General features: G+C 38.0%; 1 protein-coding gene across 6 annotated transcripts in view; it reads right to left on the bottom strand.

Annotated features, from left to right (window-relative positions):
- Nucleotides 1-19021, bottom strand: part of MID1 (midline 1) — a 235045-nt gene that overhangs the window by 57108 nt on the left and 158916 nt on the right. Inside the window, exon 3 of one of the 6 annotated variants that reach the window (XM_052664950.1) lies at nucleotides 4265-4348. The exons of the other annotated variants lie outside the window; for them this stretch is intronic. Coding sequence (XP_052520910.1) covers nucleotides 4265-4348 — 84 coding nt within the window. The remainder of the gene's footprint in view (nucleotides 1-4264; nucleotides 4349-19021) is intronic. 6 annotated transcript variants of the gene reach the window in all.

Genomic DNA, 19021 nt, shown 5'->3' with positions numbered 1-19021 from the left:
AGTATTTTGACAGTTCTCAAATGAACCCTAAGATATCAGCTGAGAAACACAATTGTATATTACAACCGCTTCATATAAATGAAACCAGTAGAGGCAACACTCTGTTTTTAATTGTTTCTCACATTTCCTTTCTTCAAACTTGGGAATTCTGCTTATACACAGAAAGTAAGAAGTAAAAAACATTAGCAGTTCAATGATTGCCCCTGGAAATGCTTCTCTTGTGTAAAAAACAAAAAACAGAAATATCAAAGGATCCTTTATTTTTCTGAATTACCAATCCCTTTTCATTTTTACAAATCTTGTATTTCACCACATCTTTCTTTGAAAAGGAAACCAAAACGAAATACTTGTTCTCCCAATTCAGTTTTTAATTAGTAAAACGTTGCAATTAAAAACAATTGCTTGGTTTCCATTTTCACTAACAATATTATAGTTTAAGCATCAGGTCTTTATTCTTTGCAAGAAGAAAACATTATTTCCTATTACCTGCTACCAAGTATAATGCATAACACAGTGTGTCAGCTATAATTAGTTTGCAAGCTTCTTATTAATATCCTCCACAAATAGAAGACTGTAGAATTTGTAGTTTCTCCCTTTTCTCCTTTCACATTCTTTTTCTTTTTCATGACATTGCCAGTCAAAGCTGAAATTAGTGTGGCTTAGTTTTCCCCATTACAATTATTTCACAAAATGCATCTTCTCACAAAATATATGACAGCTATGGCCTATTGCAATTTCTTGCATTGGAAAGTACCCAGGATTTTAAGCATCTGCTTTTAAGGAGCAGATCATTGCTCGATGTAAACTGTGGCTCTGACAAAGTTACTTATGTCAGCTGAGAATATGTCTCTGCTAACTGTGCCACTGATACTGACTTTTAAAAACAGATAAGGTAATTTAATGGAGTTGTTATGACAAATGTCCCAAAGACATCATATTTTTGAGGTTGCACTACTTAATCAGACATACAAGCCTAAGGCTCTACATGAGCCTCTTAGAAGGTTACATTAAAAGCAAGAAGAGCGTGGAGATTTCAGGCTAATACAGGACAGTAAAGTACCCTTTTAGTACTTTATGTATAGTTTCACTATAAATTACAGAAAGTTTTATAATTTATAATTATAAAATACTTTTTACTATAAAAATTTTAATTTAAATATAGTGAAAGACCAGAAGTTAAGAATTAGCAAAGAGATTATATAACTTACCAACAGAAAAACGGGTCAGAAAACAACAGGAGGAATTTTGTAGTGTGCTACTCAGCGGGCAAGCAACGAATTTAAGAGTTTAAGTTGGCCTGAGATGCAGCCACCTCCAGCACCTGGAGTAACAGTGAGAGACCTGGCTCAGCCCTGAGGCTAAGCCACAAACTGAATTGCAGGAACTCACCCACAAATTAGCCCTATTGCCTGGACATTCTCCCAGTCTGTGCTGCCCTGAGACACCCTGCTCTCTCTCACCAGTATCTTGTACGATCCTACAGCAACAGGGCTTTGAGAACTTGCATCCAAACACCAGTCAACACCTTGTCTCACAGTAAAAACAAGCTGCAAAGATGAAATGACTATGAAAGTGCTTCACAAGCTTGTTAAAATGTTATTACAAATGTGCTGGGTTCATTTCAGTTTTTATTTCACCTTTATTACCAGATACAATCCAGTCAAGGAGTCAAGGATGTGATCACAGGCAGCTGTTCCTGTGACCCATTAAGACCAGGGCTGATATGGGCAATGTGGACAGACATTAAACTACATTGACTTCCATTCCTTATGCAAGTGCAGTTCTGGGACCCTCATAAACATTCTAACAAGATAAAGAAGCAGAGGTATTATCACCAACTCAGTATGCTGACTTGTATTGACAGAGGTACGTTGGCTGAAAATGCAAATGTATTCTCTGTGGATTATTCAAAAATGCCCAGAGAACCAGGTATCTAGGATAGAGGCTTGTTTATACTTAATGTTTATTACCTTCAAAAGAAGTGTAAGCTCCTAAATATCAGGAAAAAACTCATTCTTTTCAGCTGCCTCTGTTTCTACATCAAAGCCTATTTCCTTTTATCTTGCAATGGGGCCAAATCTATTGAGATTAGTGTACAAATAAAGATATTTCTGGGTGCTAATAATACTCTCACCAAACATGTCTGTGTTCTTTACATCCTGATACAAGTTGAGACCACTTAGAAAAGCCAGTCTGACTCTACTAAATGGTTTAGAGGTATTTCAGTATTCAACTAATGCATACTATACACAGAAGGTAAGATGCTCTTCCCCAGTATTTTTATAGTGCTCACTATTTCTCTTATACTACTAGGTATTCTCATTTGTTTAAGGGGTAAGTCACTGTCCAGAAGAAAACCTGCTTTTTAATACAGAATTTGTATGTTTGACTTAACCCACACAATCCTACTCAGCAAATCCTAATTCCCTTATGAAAAACAAATCAACAACAACAACAACCCAAACACTTAAACAATATCTTCTATTTTCTTTCAGAGATTGTGGAAATGGCATATAGCTTTAGGGCACAGCAGCACACTTTCTGAATTATCGGGTTGCTGTATTACTTCCTTGAGTTGTTTCAAGAAAAAGCATCCCTGACAGTATCTGGCAAATAAAAAAGCTTCTTATGAGAGCTGCATTATTGCGGCTCTGCGTCAAGCTGGTAGGAAACAAACTGCAGAACAAGTTTTCACATATTTTGTCTTGACTTTTATTCCCAGGAGTGGTTTATTCCATGGCCTTTGCCACTTCACATCATTGCAAGTTTCAGTTCATTCACCTGTAAGGGAAAAATGAAACACAGCCTCACTGTATTTAAGGAGGCAAGGCCAAACTGGTCTGAGGGCAGTGCCCACCCACAGCTGCCACCTGTGACAGTGACACATGTGGGGTGGCAGTGCCTCCTCACTGTTAGGCTCTTTACAAACACGTAGCCTGTGTATGCAGTGATGGCATTAGGGACTAACTAGAGGAGAGACAACAGGAGGGCACGCTCAAACTAGGAGATGGGAGTCACACTTTTCTAATGGTCAGGACTGGTCCTGCAGTGTGGAGGGGAGTAGGACCGTTGCCTCAGGGTGCACTTCCCTGAACCTGCTCTCCTTGCAGCCTGCAGCAGTCTGGGCCTGGGCTGTCTGCATGTGCTTTGCACAACTTTTCTGAGTTTTGCTTGCTTTCTTTTTCCTTTTATTTATTATCTTTTTTTTTCTTCAAATGAAGTTCTATGCAGCCAGTATTCTGACAGCTTGCGCAGGGATAGAAATTAATTCTTTGCACGTACCAGTCAACTATACTGCAGCCTGATTGGAACCCATTAAATAGAAGAGTTACATGAACAATAAACAATACAAATAGTCCTTATTTCAGCATGATATTGGCATTTGCAGGCTGTGCTGACAAGGCCAGCTGAAGAAGTATGGGTCTCCCTCCTCAGTGCTCCTCACTTCTAGCACCACTCTATGGGGCCAGAACAACAAACCAGCAAGACCGGAAACAAAGGAAGAAGAATATGCTTTCAACCAGTATAAGAAATGCAGTTTGCAATACAACTACTATTGGCAACTTCAGTGTAAAAACTGAGGAAGTGATGAGCTGTGGCAGAGCAGGGAAAGCAAGGTGCTGAAGGGTTGAAATCTGCTAGGCTATCTGCACAGCACAGCCAGCAGCTCATGGCGTCACTGAAAAATGATCACAAATCACTTTAAGCTCTGTAAAACATAATGGTATAGATCACCATTTTCTACCAGTGCTGTGATATTAAAAGGAGTGGGGAATTTACCAGCGAAAAACATGAAGTGAACATCTGATACTGGATGCAATAAAGAGAGGAAGGGAAGGAATAACTGTTTAACCTGTGTCAGTTCTCATAAAGCTGTATGCTGAAGTGTATAACTTTTTCTCTTTGATAAGCAGTGACTCAATTTCAAAACAGTCAGTCAGCTCCAATTGCAGACTGATGTGTTACTTACTCATTGAACCTAACGATGTAATAATGATATACTATTTGCTTATTTTTAACATATTAAAAATCTTGGCATAAAGATCTGTGCTATCATTATATCTCACTTGCCTTCTAATATCTACTTTAGATTTCCATATGTGACCAAACGACTTGTTCTTCATTAAAGTATAATAAATAATGCCCTCGTTTACTTCCATTTTCTGACAGCATTTATTTGACATGGCCACTGAAAAGTTACTCATTACTGGATAAGCATATACTTGTGTTTAGGAAACTGATTTACGAATACAGGTGTCCTTACCTGGCCTACCACTGTACTACAGAGTGATACTGTCACAGCTCCTGAATTCTCAGCAAGGTCTGGACTCCAGAATGCGGTTAGTTCCTTGGTGAGAAAGAAAGGGATTGACACAGAAAGAAATCAGATAGCAGAGTCAGTATGTGGTAAGTGACTCGGAGACTGGTACTGAAACAAAGATCCAGAAAAGATTCCCTCATACAAAATCCCATAGAGTTTTTCAATGTAGGGGAAACCCACAGTGTTTTCTTAAGACTTACACTTGTTGACATTATTATAGTTCTGAAAATTAAGATATATTTAGTCAGAGACTTTACTGATTTGCTTTTCTAGTTACCTCAGATTTGAAGGACACTTTTACAAGGCATGGATTTCAAAAGATAACAGAAAAATGAGGCCCCCATGAAGTATTACATTTAGGCAACCCAGCTCTTGAATAACTCTGAAATCCTACTTAAGCTCAAGACAGCTGGTATGCATTCCCCATTGTAGCATCCAAATGCTTTGTCACACAAAGCATCTTGCCTCTAGCCCCACAAGCAAGGAGTCAGTCAGATTTCAGCTAGTCAAGAATATCATATTTGAATGTTATGGCTTCTTTGTATTTCTAGACAAACAAATTGTACTTGTAGAATGTGAATATGCTCAGAATATGTTTCTCCGCAAGTATCAGCGCCACTGAGAAGTTCAGCAAATAAAGTAGCTAATCTCTGCAAAACTCTGGTCTGACCAACTGTGTAGGGTTGTGCTTGGAAGCAGGGAAGAACAGGGAGTGAAAAAGTAGCTTTTTAACATTTCTGGAGAGCAGGGCTTCATCAGGTGTCTGTCCTGCAGTCATGTTAATAGCATTTCCCAATACTCTGTTTTGTTTCCAACAGTTTTTCATTTAAATCATCCTTTCATCTTTGACTTGGCTGCCTGCTGCTATCTGCCACTTCCCCAGCAGCTTCCAAACTAACCACCTAGCTTTAAAAAATAAGAGACAAGTCTTGGATAATGCTGATGTCCTACAAAGTTCATTAAAATTGACTGTTGGGTAGTGAAGTGAAACCTCACTGTGGTATGAATAGAGCTGATTTGTAGGAGCTACTGGTTTGCCAGAATCATGCTGCTATTTTGGAAGACCCCCTGAGTTGCACTGCTTCCTGCTCAGCCTACAGCATGAGGATGGGACAAGGCCTATGGAATTTCAAAGAAGTTCTGCAAGAAAAGAAAACGGAATCACTGAGCATGGAGGAAAACAGGATAAATTTGAAGGGAAGGGAAAGGAAAGGAAGGGACCTACAGAGATCGAGTGCAACTTCCTGATCACTTCAGGGCTAACCATGAACTGACAGGAACAGGATATCAATGTCGTAAGTATGCAGACAGCTACCTATCTGAACTATGCCAATTCTACAACATTCGACTGTCCTTAAACTTCCAACTATACAAAACTAAGCAAATATACAGCAAAAAAAAATAATCATTTTTCAGATAATGAGTTTGGAAAAGCCAAACTCCAAATTATAAGCTGCTAGAAAATCCTTTCCTTCCCTCCCATACTGCATAAGACATTATACTGCAAATAAAATGTCACTAGTGAATAACTGTGAAGTTAAAATAAATTCGTAGTAATTAAAGGCAGAGTCAAGCAGTAAAAATTTTCTTCAGGGACATTTATTCATATATTACTTTGCTTAAACAGTGAAGAATATAGGCTAAAATGTAAATAATGATTATTAGCTGTAACCTGTAGATAACCAACTGATTGCTGATGAGTGACAGTTGAGCAAAATTAAAGTAATTTATGAGCTCTATATGTAAATATGATAGAGTGTATTTAAAAACAACAACACAATCATTTACAATTGGAGGAGTATAGCAAATGTTCCTAAGTTAAAAAAGTCATGAAATTAACAGACATTCTATGCTTTTTTTTTTTTTCCTGTCTCTCGTAGCAGAGTCTTATCACAAATCAGAAGTAGGTGCTGTTTAAATGTAAAACAAAAAACTAGTGCTAAAAATAAAGTACTACTATCCCCTTTTATTAATGCTATTTTGAATTCCTTCATATACGACTAATATTCTGAATAAACAAAATACAGTCTTCATTGCCTAGGAAGCTCAAAGCCTGAAGTGACCTTGCCCTGAATTACCAAGCTTTGTTCTAGCTAAGGGGACTAAATGTGAGAAATGGATTTGTATTTGAAAACTGGAGCGCTGAGTTTCTTCAGACCCCAGAGATTTTTATCCTTGTTTCAGGCAGTGTTTGTTTCTCCCCCAGCTCCTTCCCCCTCTGAGCTTGTTCCTGGCTGATCTCAATGGCAATGCTGTAAAACCAAGCAAGCTGATGAGAAGCACTAACTGAGTGTACTAGGTGCTGAGCTATAGCTCTCAGAGATAAGCTGCCAAGCCCCATAAATGTCATTACAGGTCAAAGTGTCAAAAATGTTACAAATAAATTTCATGGATGCATACTCTCCTATGGAGTTTTAAACAGAGCAGCAGATACATGGGGGAGATGAGGAAATAGCTGCAGCTATTGACACAGGATGCCTGCATCACCTAAGGAACAGAAGTATGAGAAGAGGGAACATGCCTACAACTTGAGCGTGCAGTTCCTATCGGCCTCTTTCATAAAATCCCCTTACATGTATGTTCACTTATAGAAATAGTTGCAAACTTTCAACAAGCAATTTTCCCTAATCATTTTTGAAAGTTTTTGGGGTGCTTCTTCTTTTCTCTTTCCCTACAGATATTTCTGAATTTCTCCACAGCAACTGTATTAAAAACAGCATTATATTGGGGAGGGGGGGGAGAGGGAAGATAAGAGATAAGAGATAAAAGGGAAATAAGTCTCTCTATTCAAAATATTAAGCCAGAATGAAAATTGAATCTTTGTGGCCTATTCATGTATGCAAGTGAGAGGAGATTCAGTTTCTAGTTCTTTAATGATAGTAAACTGCTGAACTAAATTATAGCATTAAAAGCAGCCCTGTATGCAAACATTGGACTATATTTAAAGGTTATTTTTCTTGTAGAGAGAAAAATGGAATAGAATATAAGACAACAGATGATAGAAGATAATTTGTGAAATATTCAGGGTAAAGATGGGAGGAGCGTGTATGATTTTATTTCATTTAGTCTTAGCTTTGTTTTAACCAGATGAAAGTAATTTAATTATAATTCTGCAACTGTAGTGTTATTATAATAGCAACTGCCTCCAATGCTTATCTCATGTTCTCTATGGAGGGAAAAAAAAAAAAGAAAAAAAGAAAAAAAAAAAGGATACTACAGTAATGTCGTTATTTTCCTGATGCTTTTGGCTCTTGATCAAAAATAAAGCTTATCTAGTCTGCCTGTGCTCTACACTGACATTTTCTGTTAAAAGTTACACTGCAGTATTCACTGTTTGCAGTTTCAGGTTGCTCTATTTGCTCCACTAACACATAATGCTTTGTCAGACTTTTAGGATACTTCTATCTAGCACAATTAGAAAGAAAACATTTGTTCAGATTCTTTGTTTGCTTGAAAGTTTTGAAATAAAACAGGTTATCCAAATCTGAAACCCAGACAGGACTTCAGATATTTTTTTTCCCCAGTTATTTGAAGCAGCACTGTTTACAATTTAATCTATGAGCACAGTACTCTTACCTCCCTATTGACAAAAGAAAGAAAACCAGGTTCCATCCTCAAGGCTTGGCAAGGACTATGGGTGTGAGAAACAGAGGGTATACTCACAGAAATTATAAGAATAGATATGATTTTGAAGTGCTTCAGGAGAAGAGTACAATGGAAGCAATGGAACAACACTGGGAGGTTCTGCAGTGTCACATTGCTCCTGTTCGATTTTGTGGTTTTCTTTGAAGTTCGAACAAAGCTTTTTCCTATTCTATCAACTTCAAAGTTTATTTTAAAAATCCAGATGAAAATCAAGAGATCGTAGCTCTGGACCTGTCAGTGTCCAAATTATTTTTCGGTCTCCAGAATTCTCCAGAAGTTGAATGACTGAGGTTTCTTTTAAGGTGTAATCCATTGCAAGGTACAAAACATGTATCTTTGTGATCTGTTCTGCAACCTTTGATGGCAACTCAGAGGAACAAGGAAATGATCACAGCTAGTGGAAGAGGGGCCATCCCTAATGCTGCTTAGTCTTCGGAACAGCAGCCATGACCTTGATCCCATGAGCCTTCATATGAATCATCCTTACTCTTGCAAATAGCGCCACTGGAAACAACAACAGATCACTATGTACCATATACACTCATGTATGTGGGGTTGTATTATTTTTTTACCATTCATAACTCACTTCCTAGAAAGCTTCTGTATTTTATATTTAGATAATATGAGGAGCATTTAAATGCTGTCTGTCAAATATACCACAGAGTGCACAGTCACTTTTATGTGTATGCAACATGCATTGGACTGCTCTGACGTCTTTCAGGTGATGATCCCGTATCACTTGTCCATACCCAAAATGGCAAGTCTGAGTGGAGACAGACTGAAAACTTCACTACTGGGGTTGTCTTTTTCTTCTTTAAGGAAACTGGCAAGCAAATTCCTAAGACTGAACAGCTGATAATTTTTGTTGTTTCAGCACAATCCTCAAAGAATGTTCTTTTAAGGAATACAGCTCTAATTCTGAAATTGTTATATTTGCACCGTAGCAATAAGCTGCCTTTCATGTTTGATTGTGATGAGCAAGAAATAAGCACTATAAGGCTGTATTGGGTAGGTTCTCCATAATGTAAGAGATCCCTTCTCAGGTCTAATTATGCCATGGAAGGAACTACCTGAAAGTATAAAATTAGTAGCAGTTTTTTTGTTGTTTTGGTTTTAAATTATTTTGTCTCTGAATATGTTTTTTTGTTAACCACAACACCTTCTGCCAATGCTTACAAGAGAGAAAATAATCTTTTTGTAAAGCTTACTGGTTGTCAGTTACAAAACACGATTAAGAAGTGTAACACTTGCATCAAACATAACTGAATTAAATATTCATATATGAGAGCATGATCCTGCAAGCAACTGCACACCAGGATTAAACACACATACTGTTTCATGGCCCACTGTAGAATCATATCTATGAAGACCTAATCTTTAGAACTGGGCCCTCAGTCATCTACATATGGTAGAGTACCCATGGATCTTTGAAAAACCAGAGCAGGCATGAAATCCATCTTGTAAAATTTAAATAAAATAGGTGAATGAAATACAGAACAAAGAGTAAGCTGGAAGAGTTTTTTTCTCCCAATCAAACAAAAAAATCTTAGAAAATCCCAGTGTTTTAAACATTTCAACATGAACTACTCAAGACATATTTTGCATGGAATGAGACAAAAAATACAAGAGAAAAGCAAAATACAATGATATTATTCAGGCTTGTAGAGGAGTTCATCAATAAATAAAAGTCAGATACCTAATTCACAGGACAATGTTCATGGTAGATGGGCATTTCATTGCTCAATTAAGTGTTCAGCCTAAGCATGTAGGTTTTGTTGCAGTGTTCTTAAATGGTTTGTACATAGCCCTTGACTGCCTGGATCTCACCTGGGACTTTACTACTCAAGATGAAGACAAACCACCCAAATTAATCCCTCTAAATTTTGTGTGTGTTTAGCCATTGATTCCCTGCAGAATTTGTTCAGCAGTCACTGAGCTCAGCTTGGGCCTTTTCCATTTAAGCCAACAAGCCTTGAATAAGGAATGATGTTACCTTTTAAAGAACAGGTACATAACCTGAAGCACCCCAATAAAAATGGATTATTAAAACAAAAAAAAAAAAAAGAAAAAAGGATAATACTTTGTAAGGAATTATAATCAAAAAGAGTAATATAATACTATTTCTGTCCGCCTAACTATAACACATAGTTTTTACAGTTGTATTCAATATGGTAATTCTGCTGCCAGAGATTTTTTGCAGATGAATTAAATTTAATGTCTCTTACTGAGAGTCAAATTGTTGTTCATTGAGTTCTTCAGTGTATTTCAGAGCAGCAAACATATTTCACAGCAATACTAACAGACTGAAGTAGGTATTGAGTTGAAGTAGACATCCCCTGCTGTACTCTCAGAATTACACAAAAGGAACTGCAACTCTTACTGAGAATTAACTTCAGATTTGACCTACAGAGGCAGGTTTCTATAGGGTGATGTTAAGTAATCCACTGTGGGCCCATTAATCCCTATGCCTCTTCCAAACAAGGCAGCCAAATTGCGAAGGTGCTTTGTGAAATCACCTATTGTACATCAGATGCTTAATTGACAATCTTGTGTTCATTCTCTGCCAAATCCCTAGACATGAAAAACTCATGTTTTACCTCCCTGCAGACTCCCTTCCCCCCTTTTTTTTGTCATCTGCAACAGACTGCAGGCTGCCAATAAAAATAAGAGGTTTACAAAACTTATTTTAGACATTAAATGCTAGCCTGGGGGTCTTTGTTTCTTGGGTCTTTTCCATGATATGAAAAAAACAGCAAGTATACAGTACCATTTTACATAATGACAGTCCTGTATCTTGTAAGCGCTCATTCTGCTAAAGGGCAAATTCTTGCTCCCATTTAAATCAACAGCAAAATTATCTTGTGCAGGACTGGGGCCTTTAACAGGGCTTTTATATACTCACTTTTCAAATGTTTGCTATGCTGGTTTCTATTCCTTCCTCTCCCTCTCTGTTTTTTAATTTTATGAAGTTGACTGAGCAAAAAACAAATCTGCCCTGAAATACTTATGTAGCATTTAAACATTAGAAGCAGACTTTCAATATTTAATTTGTATGCTACCAGATTAAGCAATCAAATAGCAGGTTAGAATTTTCAGTGAGATCGACAGTACTGAGACCATAAACCTTCATGTGCTCAAGAATAAGAAATCAATAAAAATCTAATAGGCCCACCTTCCCCTGAAGCATTTTGAAACTGATTAGAATCATGAATTTCAGAGACATGCCAACTATCCTCTCATAAAACAAAAATGCATTAGGCTATTCAAAAGTAAGAGAATTCATAAGACATAATTTCTGCTCTTTGAAGCAGATACTCCTCATTTCATGTATGTTGTGACTCTATGACCTGAAATAAAATAAGTGGATATAGTAAAAAAGTCATTCTATAAATTCAAATTTCTACCAAAACAGTATTGTGTGAATTGGAATCATTAGCAGAAGGACTCAACATATTTTCCAACTCTTGTCATCATAACCTCATAGGCTACTAGTTCAAATGAATTAAATAAAAAACAGATGCACTACCATAGCTTGGTGACAGGTTTGTTTTTTTTTTTGCACCTCACACTCATTCTTTTTCTTTCAAAACCAATATAACCAATATGCATGCAATGTATTTAGATAAAACTTACATACTTATTTGAGGTATTTCCCCGACAAGAAACTATCAACACGTAGTGTTGTTAAGTGGGTCAGTCAAAGTAAAATGGGCTATTCTCACAATGGAAAAAGCTCTTTGTAGATAGAAAGCTGATGTTCTTTTCATTTCCACCTATGTCTGCATATCACATAGATCATACAGGGAGGCAAGAAGTTTGTATTAGATAGGAAAGGGCTCTAGTATTTCTAGGCAGATTTCCCTGATCAAAAGGCTGTGAACATTTGCTTTATATTTACTACATTTTTTATATTTAGGGCACACAGGAATCATTTGACTTGCAGGGGCCACCTGAGCAGCATTTGATCCTTCTTGTGGACCTACTGAAGGCTTATTATGCAGCTGACAATCAACAAATAGTATAGCTCATGTTCAGGAAGGTCAGCATGTCCTGATAGCATCAGAATTTCTGTGCTTGAATAAAGAGCATCATGCACGCGCCTGGGTGGTGATAGCTGGAAATCCCAAAGATGCTTAGGACTTCACATGAAAACAGACAAATTAGAAGCATATGATCCATTGGAGACTCCATATGAAAACTCTGGGCACTCTTTTGTAGTCTTTAAAATTTCCTTGGACAACTTTTCTAGCCAGAAGGAGAGTACTTGCCCTAGAAAGCATGTGTTTATGTAAGTTTTATATTACAAACTTGCCAGGGACAAGAATATGAAATATATGTAATAATAATATATATGTACCTGTACTTAGCTTTAGCCAGAGTCATGGAACCACAAGAGATTTCTTCATCCCATCTCTCCCATGAATTCCACTTAAACATAATGGACAAAGCTAAAAGAGAACATCCTTGGTGATCAGATGCAGAGTTGCCACAGAAAAGATGCGCTATTAGTATACAAGCTAAAATCTGCCAGAAAGTTGGGTAAAAACTAGCACTACAGCCTACTGATCATTAAGAAATTCCACATAAATCAGTAAGGTCTTATTTTCCTGAGAAGGATAAATGCTTTTTGCTGCCATCAGCTGTCTACAAGAATATCAGAAAGAAGTCCATTCTAACTAAGCCACAGAAAGTAGAATAGTAGCATTTTGGATGAAAATGCTTGTAGAAACTAGACTCCCATGCTTCTCAGAAGAAGAAGTTCATTATAACAGTGGTTAGTTTTAATGAAGCAAAATCAAGTAAATATCTGAACAAATCAGAAACACAAGTTTTTCCGTGTTGCTTATTCTTTGGATAATTTCAATTCCTAGGATTGCTCCCCACAGGCTGGTAAAGAAACTTGTACGCTTCTGGATGTAGAAGCCTGCTGCAATGAACCTGCGACTGCAGAAACCCCTCTAAGAGTACTGCTCTTTTGAGATTTATTGCTTGATTATTGTTCCAAAGCTATATCAAAAATTAGTGGATGAAAATCAACCTTTTCCCAAGACATTAGCACATAAGCTACTGCCATTTCTTGATTGTTTTTACAACCTTGGCAATCAACAATCTCTCTCTTCTTCCTTTTCACATGTGGTGTATTGAGTTTCATGGGACTTGTTAGCTTCTCTTCCAGTCCCTTCTGTGGTCAAACTGCACACTATGCTAGAGTTTCCAAATCAGATATGCAATGCCTCTAACAAAATAGCCTTTGAGCAACTCGGCTCTTCCACACTGGGTGGTTCACAAACAACAGAAGGCACTCATTGGTCTGAGTCCTGAATACACTTGTAGGGTGAGTTGCTAGTATGGTTTTCTAAAGCTTTGTAGGACAAAATTGTCCAGAGAAGCCAGTAAAAAAAAAAAATTTCAGTAAAAAAAAATCCTCTCTTATATGAACTAACGAAACACTGCTTATTATTGATGTTGTAGAAAAAAAGAACAATGCATAATCTTTCCTTCTTTCTTTTCCAGTTATTTATGATTTGCAGTGCAGAAAGATACCAGTCATTAATCAGAGTGGTAATTCATGCAACAGCCTAAAAAGCTGCTAGCTCAACACTGAAATTTTTTCCTTACATTTTGTGATAAGCTTAGGCAACTTCTCAGTCCGGCATTTAACTGTGGGATTTGCAAAAATCAAAGAAAGCTGATTTAAATACCTGTGTTCACAGAATTTGGTTCATTAGTGCTCTTTCTGAATTACAGCTGGTCATCTGATTGAAGATGAAGGTATCCCAAAATGACTAGCACTATCCTAAAATCCAGCAGCAATAGCTGGGCTAAAATAGCCCAAACTTTGACCTTTACTCTTTAGTAATGCATCCTTCTTAGTGAGCTTCAAATGTAAGCAGTTTGCATCAGATGCAGAGGCAAGCTACAGACGTGAGAAAAAAATGTCCTCTTGCAAAGATATTACAATGATCCAAAGTGGAGTGCCTGTAAATTCCAAAACAGGCTGTAAGAACAAAAGGACATTTTAATGGGTGGAAATTATTTCTCATATATTATTCTCCACACATAATAAATAGGAAGTATCATTTTTCCCTTTTGCTATTCTCTTTTATATTGGATTGAAACACTTCCTTCTGGTCCTTGCTGCCAAGTCTCAGCATTGAAGGAAATATCAGCTCACTACCGCTAGTGTGTAAATTAGCTGAACCTCATCTAAGAAGTCTGTAGATTCATTGTGCCAAAAATAAATAAATAAAAAAGTCAGTGTTCTCCTAATGTACAGTTCCTTTGAAGAATGTAAAGGAGTACATAAAACAGCATATAGCGAGGAGCCTCTGCTGTCTTAGCAGACTTCTGTCTTAGCTTCACGCAGGGCAAGCATAACCACTGTCCTACTGAATATTACCTTATTCTGCCTTATGTAGGTTTGTGACTGTTTTATTTTGGTCCTGTTCCTAATAAACTGGGAAAAGAACAAAACTGACCTAGATACCTTTGTTTTCTAAAGACCAAACCTCCTGTCTGCTGGATAACCATACAAGAGGACAAATATGTCCAAGGACTTCTTTCCTGTTAAAACTGTTTCACTGCTGTCGTGTCAAGGCTGTGCACATGGGTAGCATATAGACCAAAGCAGTCAGGACATCAGGCTGGATCTAGAGGATGGTAGAACCCATTGCCTTTGGCTGGCTGGACAGAAGAGTCTTCATTCACAGGAGAAGGAACAAACTATATTATTGTGGTTTACTGAGAAAAAGAATCAGAGAAAGAGTTGTTTTCATAGAATCACAGAATGGCCTGGGTTGAAAAGTACCACAATGATCATGTAGTTTCAACCCCCTGCTATGTGCAGGGTCACCAACTACCAGACCAGGCTGCCCAGAACCACATCCAGCCTGGCCTTGAATGCCTCCAGGGATGGGGCATCCACAGCCTCCTTGGGCAACCTGTTCCAGTGTGTCACCACCCTCTGAGTGAAAAACTTCCTCCTAATATCTAACCTGAACCTCCCCTGTCTCAGTTTAAACCCATTCCCCCTTGTCCTATCACTGTCAACCCATGTAAATAGTCATTCCCCCTCCTGCTTCAAGTACTGGAAGGCCACAATGAAGTCTCCCCAGTGCCTTCTGTTCTCTAAGCTAAAAAATACCAGTTCCCTCAACCTTTCCATATAGGAGAGATGCTCCAGCTCCCTGATCACCTTAGTGGACTTCTGCTGGACCCATTCCGAGAGTTCCACATATTTCTTGTGCTAGGGTTCTCAGGTCTGGACACAATACTCCAGATGGGGCCTCACAAGAGCTGAGTGGAGGGGCATTAATCACCTCCCTCTCCCTGCTATAGTTTTCTACTATCCACGTGAATTAAACAAAGTACAGTGAAGAAAGAATGAGAAAATCCCACTCCAAATACCCTCTGACTTTCTCCTGAGAGACACTGCTCTTTTGCACAGGGAGGTATGATTTCAAAGACACTTAGTCAGATTCTCTAATCCTTAAATCACTGGCTTAAAGAAAGGTGACATGACTAGAATTTATCTTCAGGCTATTTTTTCCTCATCCCAAGTCTGTTTTTCAGTTTTATGCAAAAGTGGGAATAGCTTTAAGATCAAAACCTCATCTACAATGAACTTGCAGTCACTAAAAACATCACCCAACTCTATTGATTAAACTGTAGGAGAAAGCCTGTCAGATCCTTCCAATAAGCTCAGGATTATGCCAGAATTTTCTCATTGCTGCAGAACTTTACATCAGCCAATTAACCTGAGCAGACAAGCCAAAATCAAAGTCATCATCCAGTAATGCTAAAAAATCCCAGTGGAGTTGTTAGGCAACTGCTGCACCAGTTTGTTTTTGCTATGGCATAAGACAGAGGCACCCTATTGCCTTCAGCAGTGTAGAAGGTATTACATATGTAAACCAGGATAACCGTAAAGCCTATTGTGAGCTAAAACAACATGGCAGCAAATGAATTCAGTCTCTCACTAAGACTGCCAGCACTCTGTCATTTGGCAAACCTCTGAGAAGACATGAATATTTGTTTTTCTAAATCTCAGACAGCTCTGGGTTTGCAAAGCTACATAAACAAATGAATTACATGAAATCCGTGACTGACCTACAAATCCCGCCCTGCCTATTTCTCTTTTCACTTCCCCTTCTGGCAGTTCAAATTCAGGAGACATCAGTGGGTTGCTACAGCAGAGTTATGTGGCTAGAATACTTACCTTGAGGCCAAATGTTAGCTCTAGTAACTATTTTTTTTTTCTCTGAGCAGAAGCATAACAGCAATTCACGCCTACCTCTGAACTTTTTCTAATGGTCTTTCCATATCAAGTATGTTCTGTGATCTTTGCTGTTGAACGTGACAATCTCTAATCTCAACATTTGATCTCCAAACTTTTCTTTCTTTAGCGAATAATGTATTTCATCAAAAGCCTTAGAATTTGCTTAGTTTTTCCTCCCCTTTTTCTGTCTTTTGCTGTCAGCTGCTGTTATTGCAACTTTCGCATTAATTGTTATGCTCTAAGGAATACAAAAAATAATAAATGAGAAGATAATGTGAAGAACTTTGTTTGAAGATAATCTGAAGGACTGTGTTGGCTTCATTTGATCAGCTGTCCCTGAGCTGAAGAGTTAGGTAACACCTTTGGGAATGAGTAATGTTAAATATTCATGGCTATCCAATTCGGATTCATCATACTGAATATTCATATTGGAAACATAATCTCAGGAGCTATTCTTACTATGTAAAGGACAGAAACAGAGCTGTTAAACTAAAGTACTCTTTAAGCTGTAATATTTCATATACACTTAATTAGAGTGGGCATACTAAGGCTTATTAAACATAAACATTTAAAGGCTCTGATTCGATCCCTATGCAAATTCCTTTCCCCTGAGTTTACAAGTTAAGTTTCCTTTTAACAAAAATTAGAAGTAAAACCTATTTTCTGATGAGACATGATGACATCTGTTTTAGTTTTACAGTCTAATAACCAAGAAAATGGTTGTACTAGTCATTTCATCGTAACTCTTGGCACTTCAGTATCTGCTTGATTTTGAACATCCCAAGCAAAGACTATGTTGGTATATTCAGCAAATATTCCTCTTGGAAGTGTTATAGATGTTTGAGCTGCACAGCGTATCTCTATGTGCCAACCTCAGTCCTGACAGCTCTAAGAGAATTCATCATCCAAGAGACCAAGCTGCTTTCATCTTGATGGACATAATTTAAATTACCATCAAGCTGGTGGCTAGGCTGTCCCTCCTGCAGACTCCTTTGGTGGACGGTCCTTCCTTGTTGACCTCTTCACATTGGAGCACAGTGGAAAATTTTTCCAATATAACCCATCCAAGGTTTCTCATCCTGTCCTCCCCTTTCCTTCCCAGTAGGCTTTCCAGCATGGCTTGGATTAGCCTTAAGTTCTTGTGGTTTCATGTTTCAGATTTCTGTCTGCTCATTTGTCATTCTGATCCTGTTTCTTCTCTCTCCTCTCTTAGAATGACAGAACACAGGATCACCTCTCTGGATAAGATTATATTAATGCTTCACTGTCGAATTGCCAATAATGAGTCTCTGCCAAATTTATATTCCAAAATTCCCCAAGCAGCAATTTAATTACATTATTTTGGATACAGCAACATAGCAGCTGCATTCATTTGATGAGGGTTCATTATGGTGTATGGTGAAAACAATGGCAAATTAGCTCTGATGTGCTTTGGAATTTGCTCTTTTTTAGTTTAGAACAGCCCTGTTTTAGTGAGCGTAATTCTCAAGTCCATTTGATCTCTGTGAGAAAGTGGAAAGGATGTGACAGGAGTTTTAAAAAATCAGACACATCTATACTTGTTGCAGTTCAGCTTTTGACGCCACAGTGGTTGATGGTTAAAAGGGAATTACCAGAGAGTTCCATCTCAACATATTTTAAGGACTAATTCATAAGCTGTGCACGTAAACAAAAAATAAACACGACAGCTGCTCTGAAAGTAATGCCTCCTATTTTGTTATGTTGGCCCACAATGCCAGAGGCAGATGTTGGTACAGCAGTTGAGGTTGAACCTTCCCACAAATATCCCATTACATGTTGTTGCTATGTGACAGATGGCAGCAAAGGAGCAAAATGACACAATGGTGGAAGTGTGGATGAAGGAAAGGTGTGGAATTGTATTCCTCCATGAGGAAAAAATGGCACCTTTTGTCACTTGCTGAACATTTCTGGAGACCAGACATTGCGTGTGGACACAGTGAAGCAGTGGGCAGTGTGTTTCAGCAGTGGTGACAGCAACAATACCTCCAAAGACCAAATATGCTCTTCTACTGTTACTCCTCACAAAAGCCACAGCTTCACAACCAAATTAGAAGCTTTTGCCAGAGGACTAGTATCCTGTAAGTAACATAATTTCTGCAGGGAATTGTACTGAAGAAGTCTTTGTATAGACATAGTTATAACACCACTTTTGTATTTCTGTAGATTATTTTGCTTTCTTAATCACTACTGTTGTTTTTATTGGCAAGAATACTTTTTGATCACAAGGGGAAAGAAAGTTTTGTCTTTCTTCAGATTCTGAAAGTTTGATTCAAGCTCTAGAATCACATCTGTACAACTTTACAGTAGACTGTGGTAATAAAGAAAATGATTCCTCACAGAGCAGGTCATAGAGAAATCACATTATTTCATTTCATACACAGTTAAGGGCTGTATGTGCAATTGCTCCTCCTTACTTTGAATATTATTTGAAGTCACAGAATCACTACGATTGAAAAAGAGCTCCAAAGATCATCCAGTCCAGAAAGCAACCCATCACACCATTAACCATGTCCCTCAGTGCCACATCCACAAGGTTCTTGAACACCTCCAGGGACGGTGAGTCCACCACTTTCCTGGGCAGCCTGTGCCACTGCACTGCCACTCTTTCTGAGAAGAAATTTTTCCTATTATCCAACCTGGAGACCATTCAATTAGCTTCACCCAGTCCTTCTCTGGAAGATTCTTGTCTTTACTTTGTGCCAGCAACAGAGTACATCTGACTGCGTCATTTCGACTTGATAAACTTCCAGAAAATT

This window comes from Tympanuchus pallidicinctus, unplaced genomic scaffold (genome assembly GCF_026119805.1).
Source record: "Tympanuchus pallidicinctus isolate F22 unplaced genomic scaffold, pur_lepc_1.0 scaffold6, whole genome shotgun sequence".
NCBI classification, from domain to species: Eukaryota; Metazoa; Chordata; class Aves; order Galliformes; family Phasianidae; genus Tympanuchus; species Tympanuchus pallidicinctus.
Note: the sequence above shows the minus strand (reverse complement) of the source record. Positions and strands in the feature narration are given on the sequence as shown.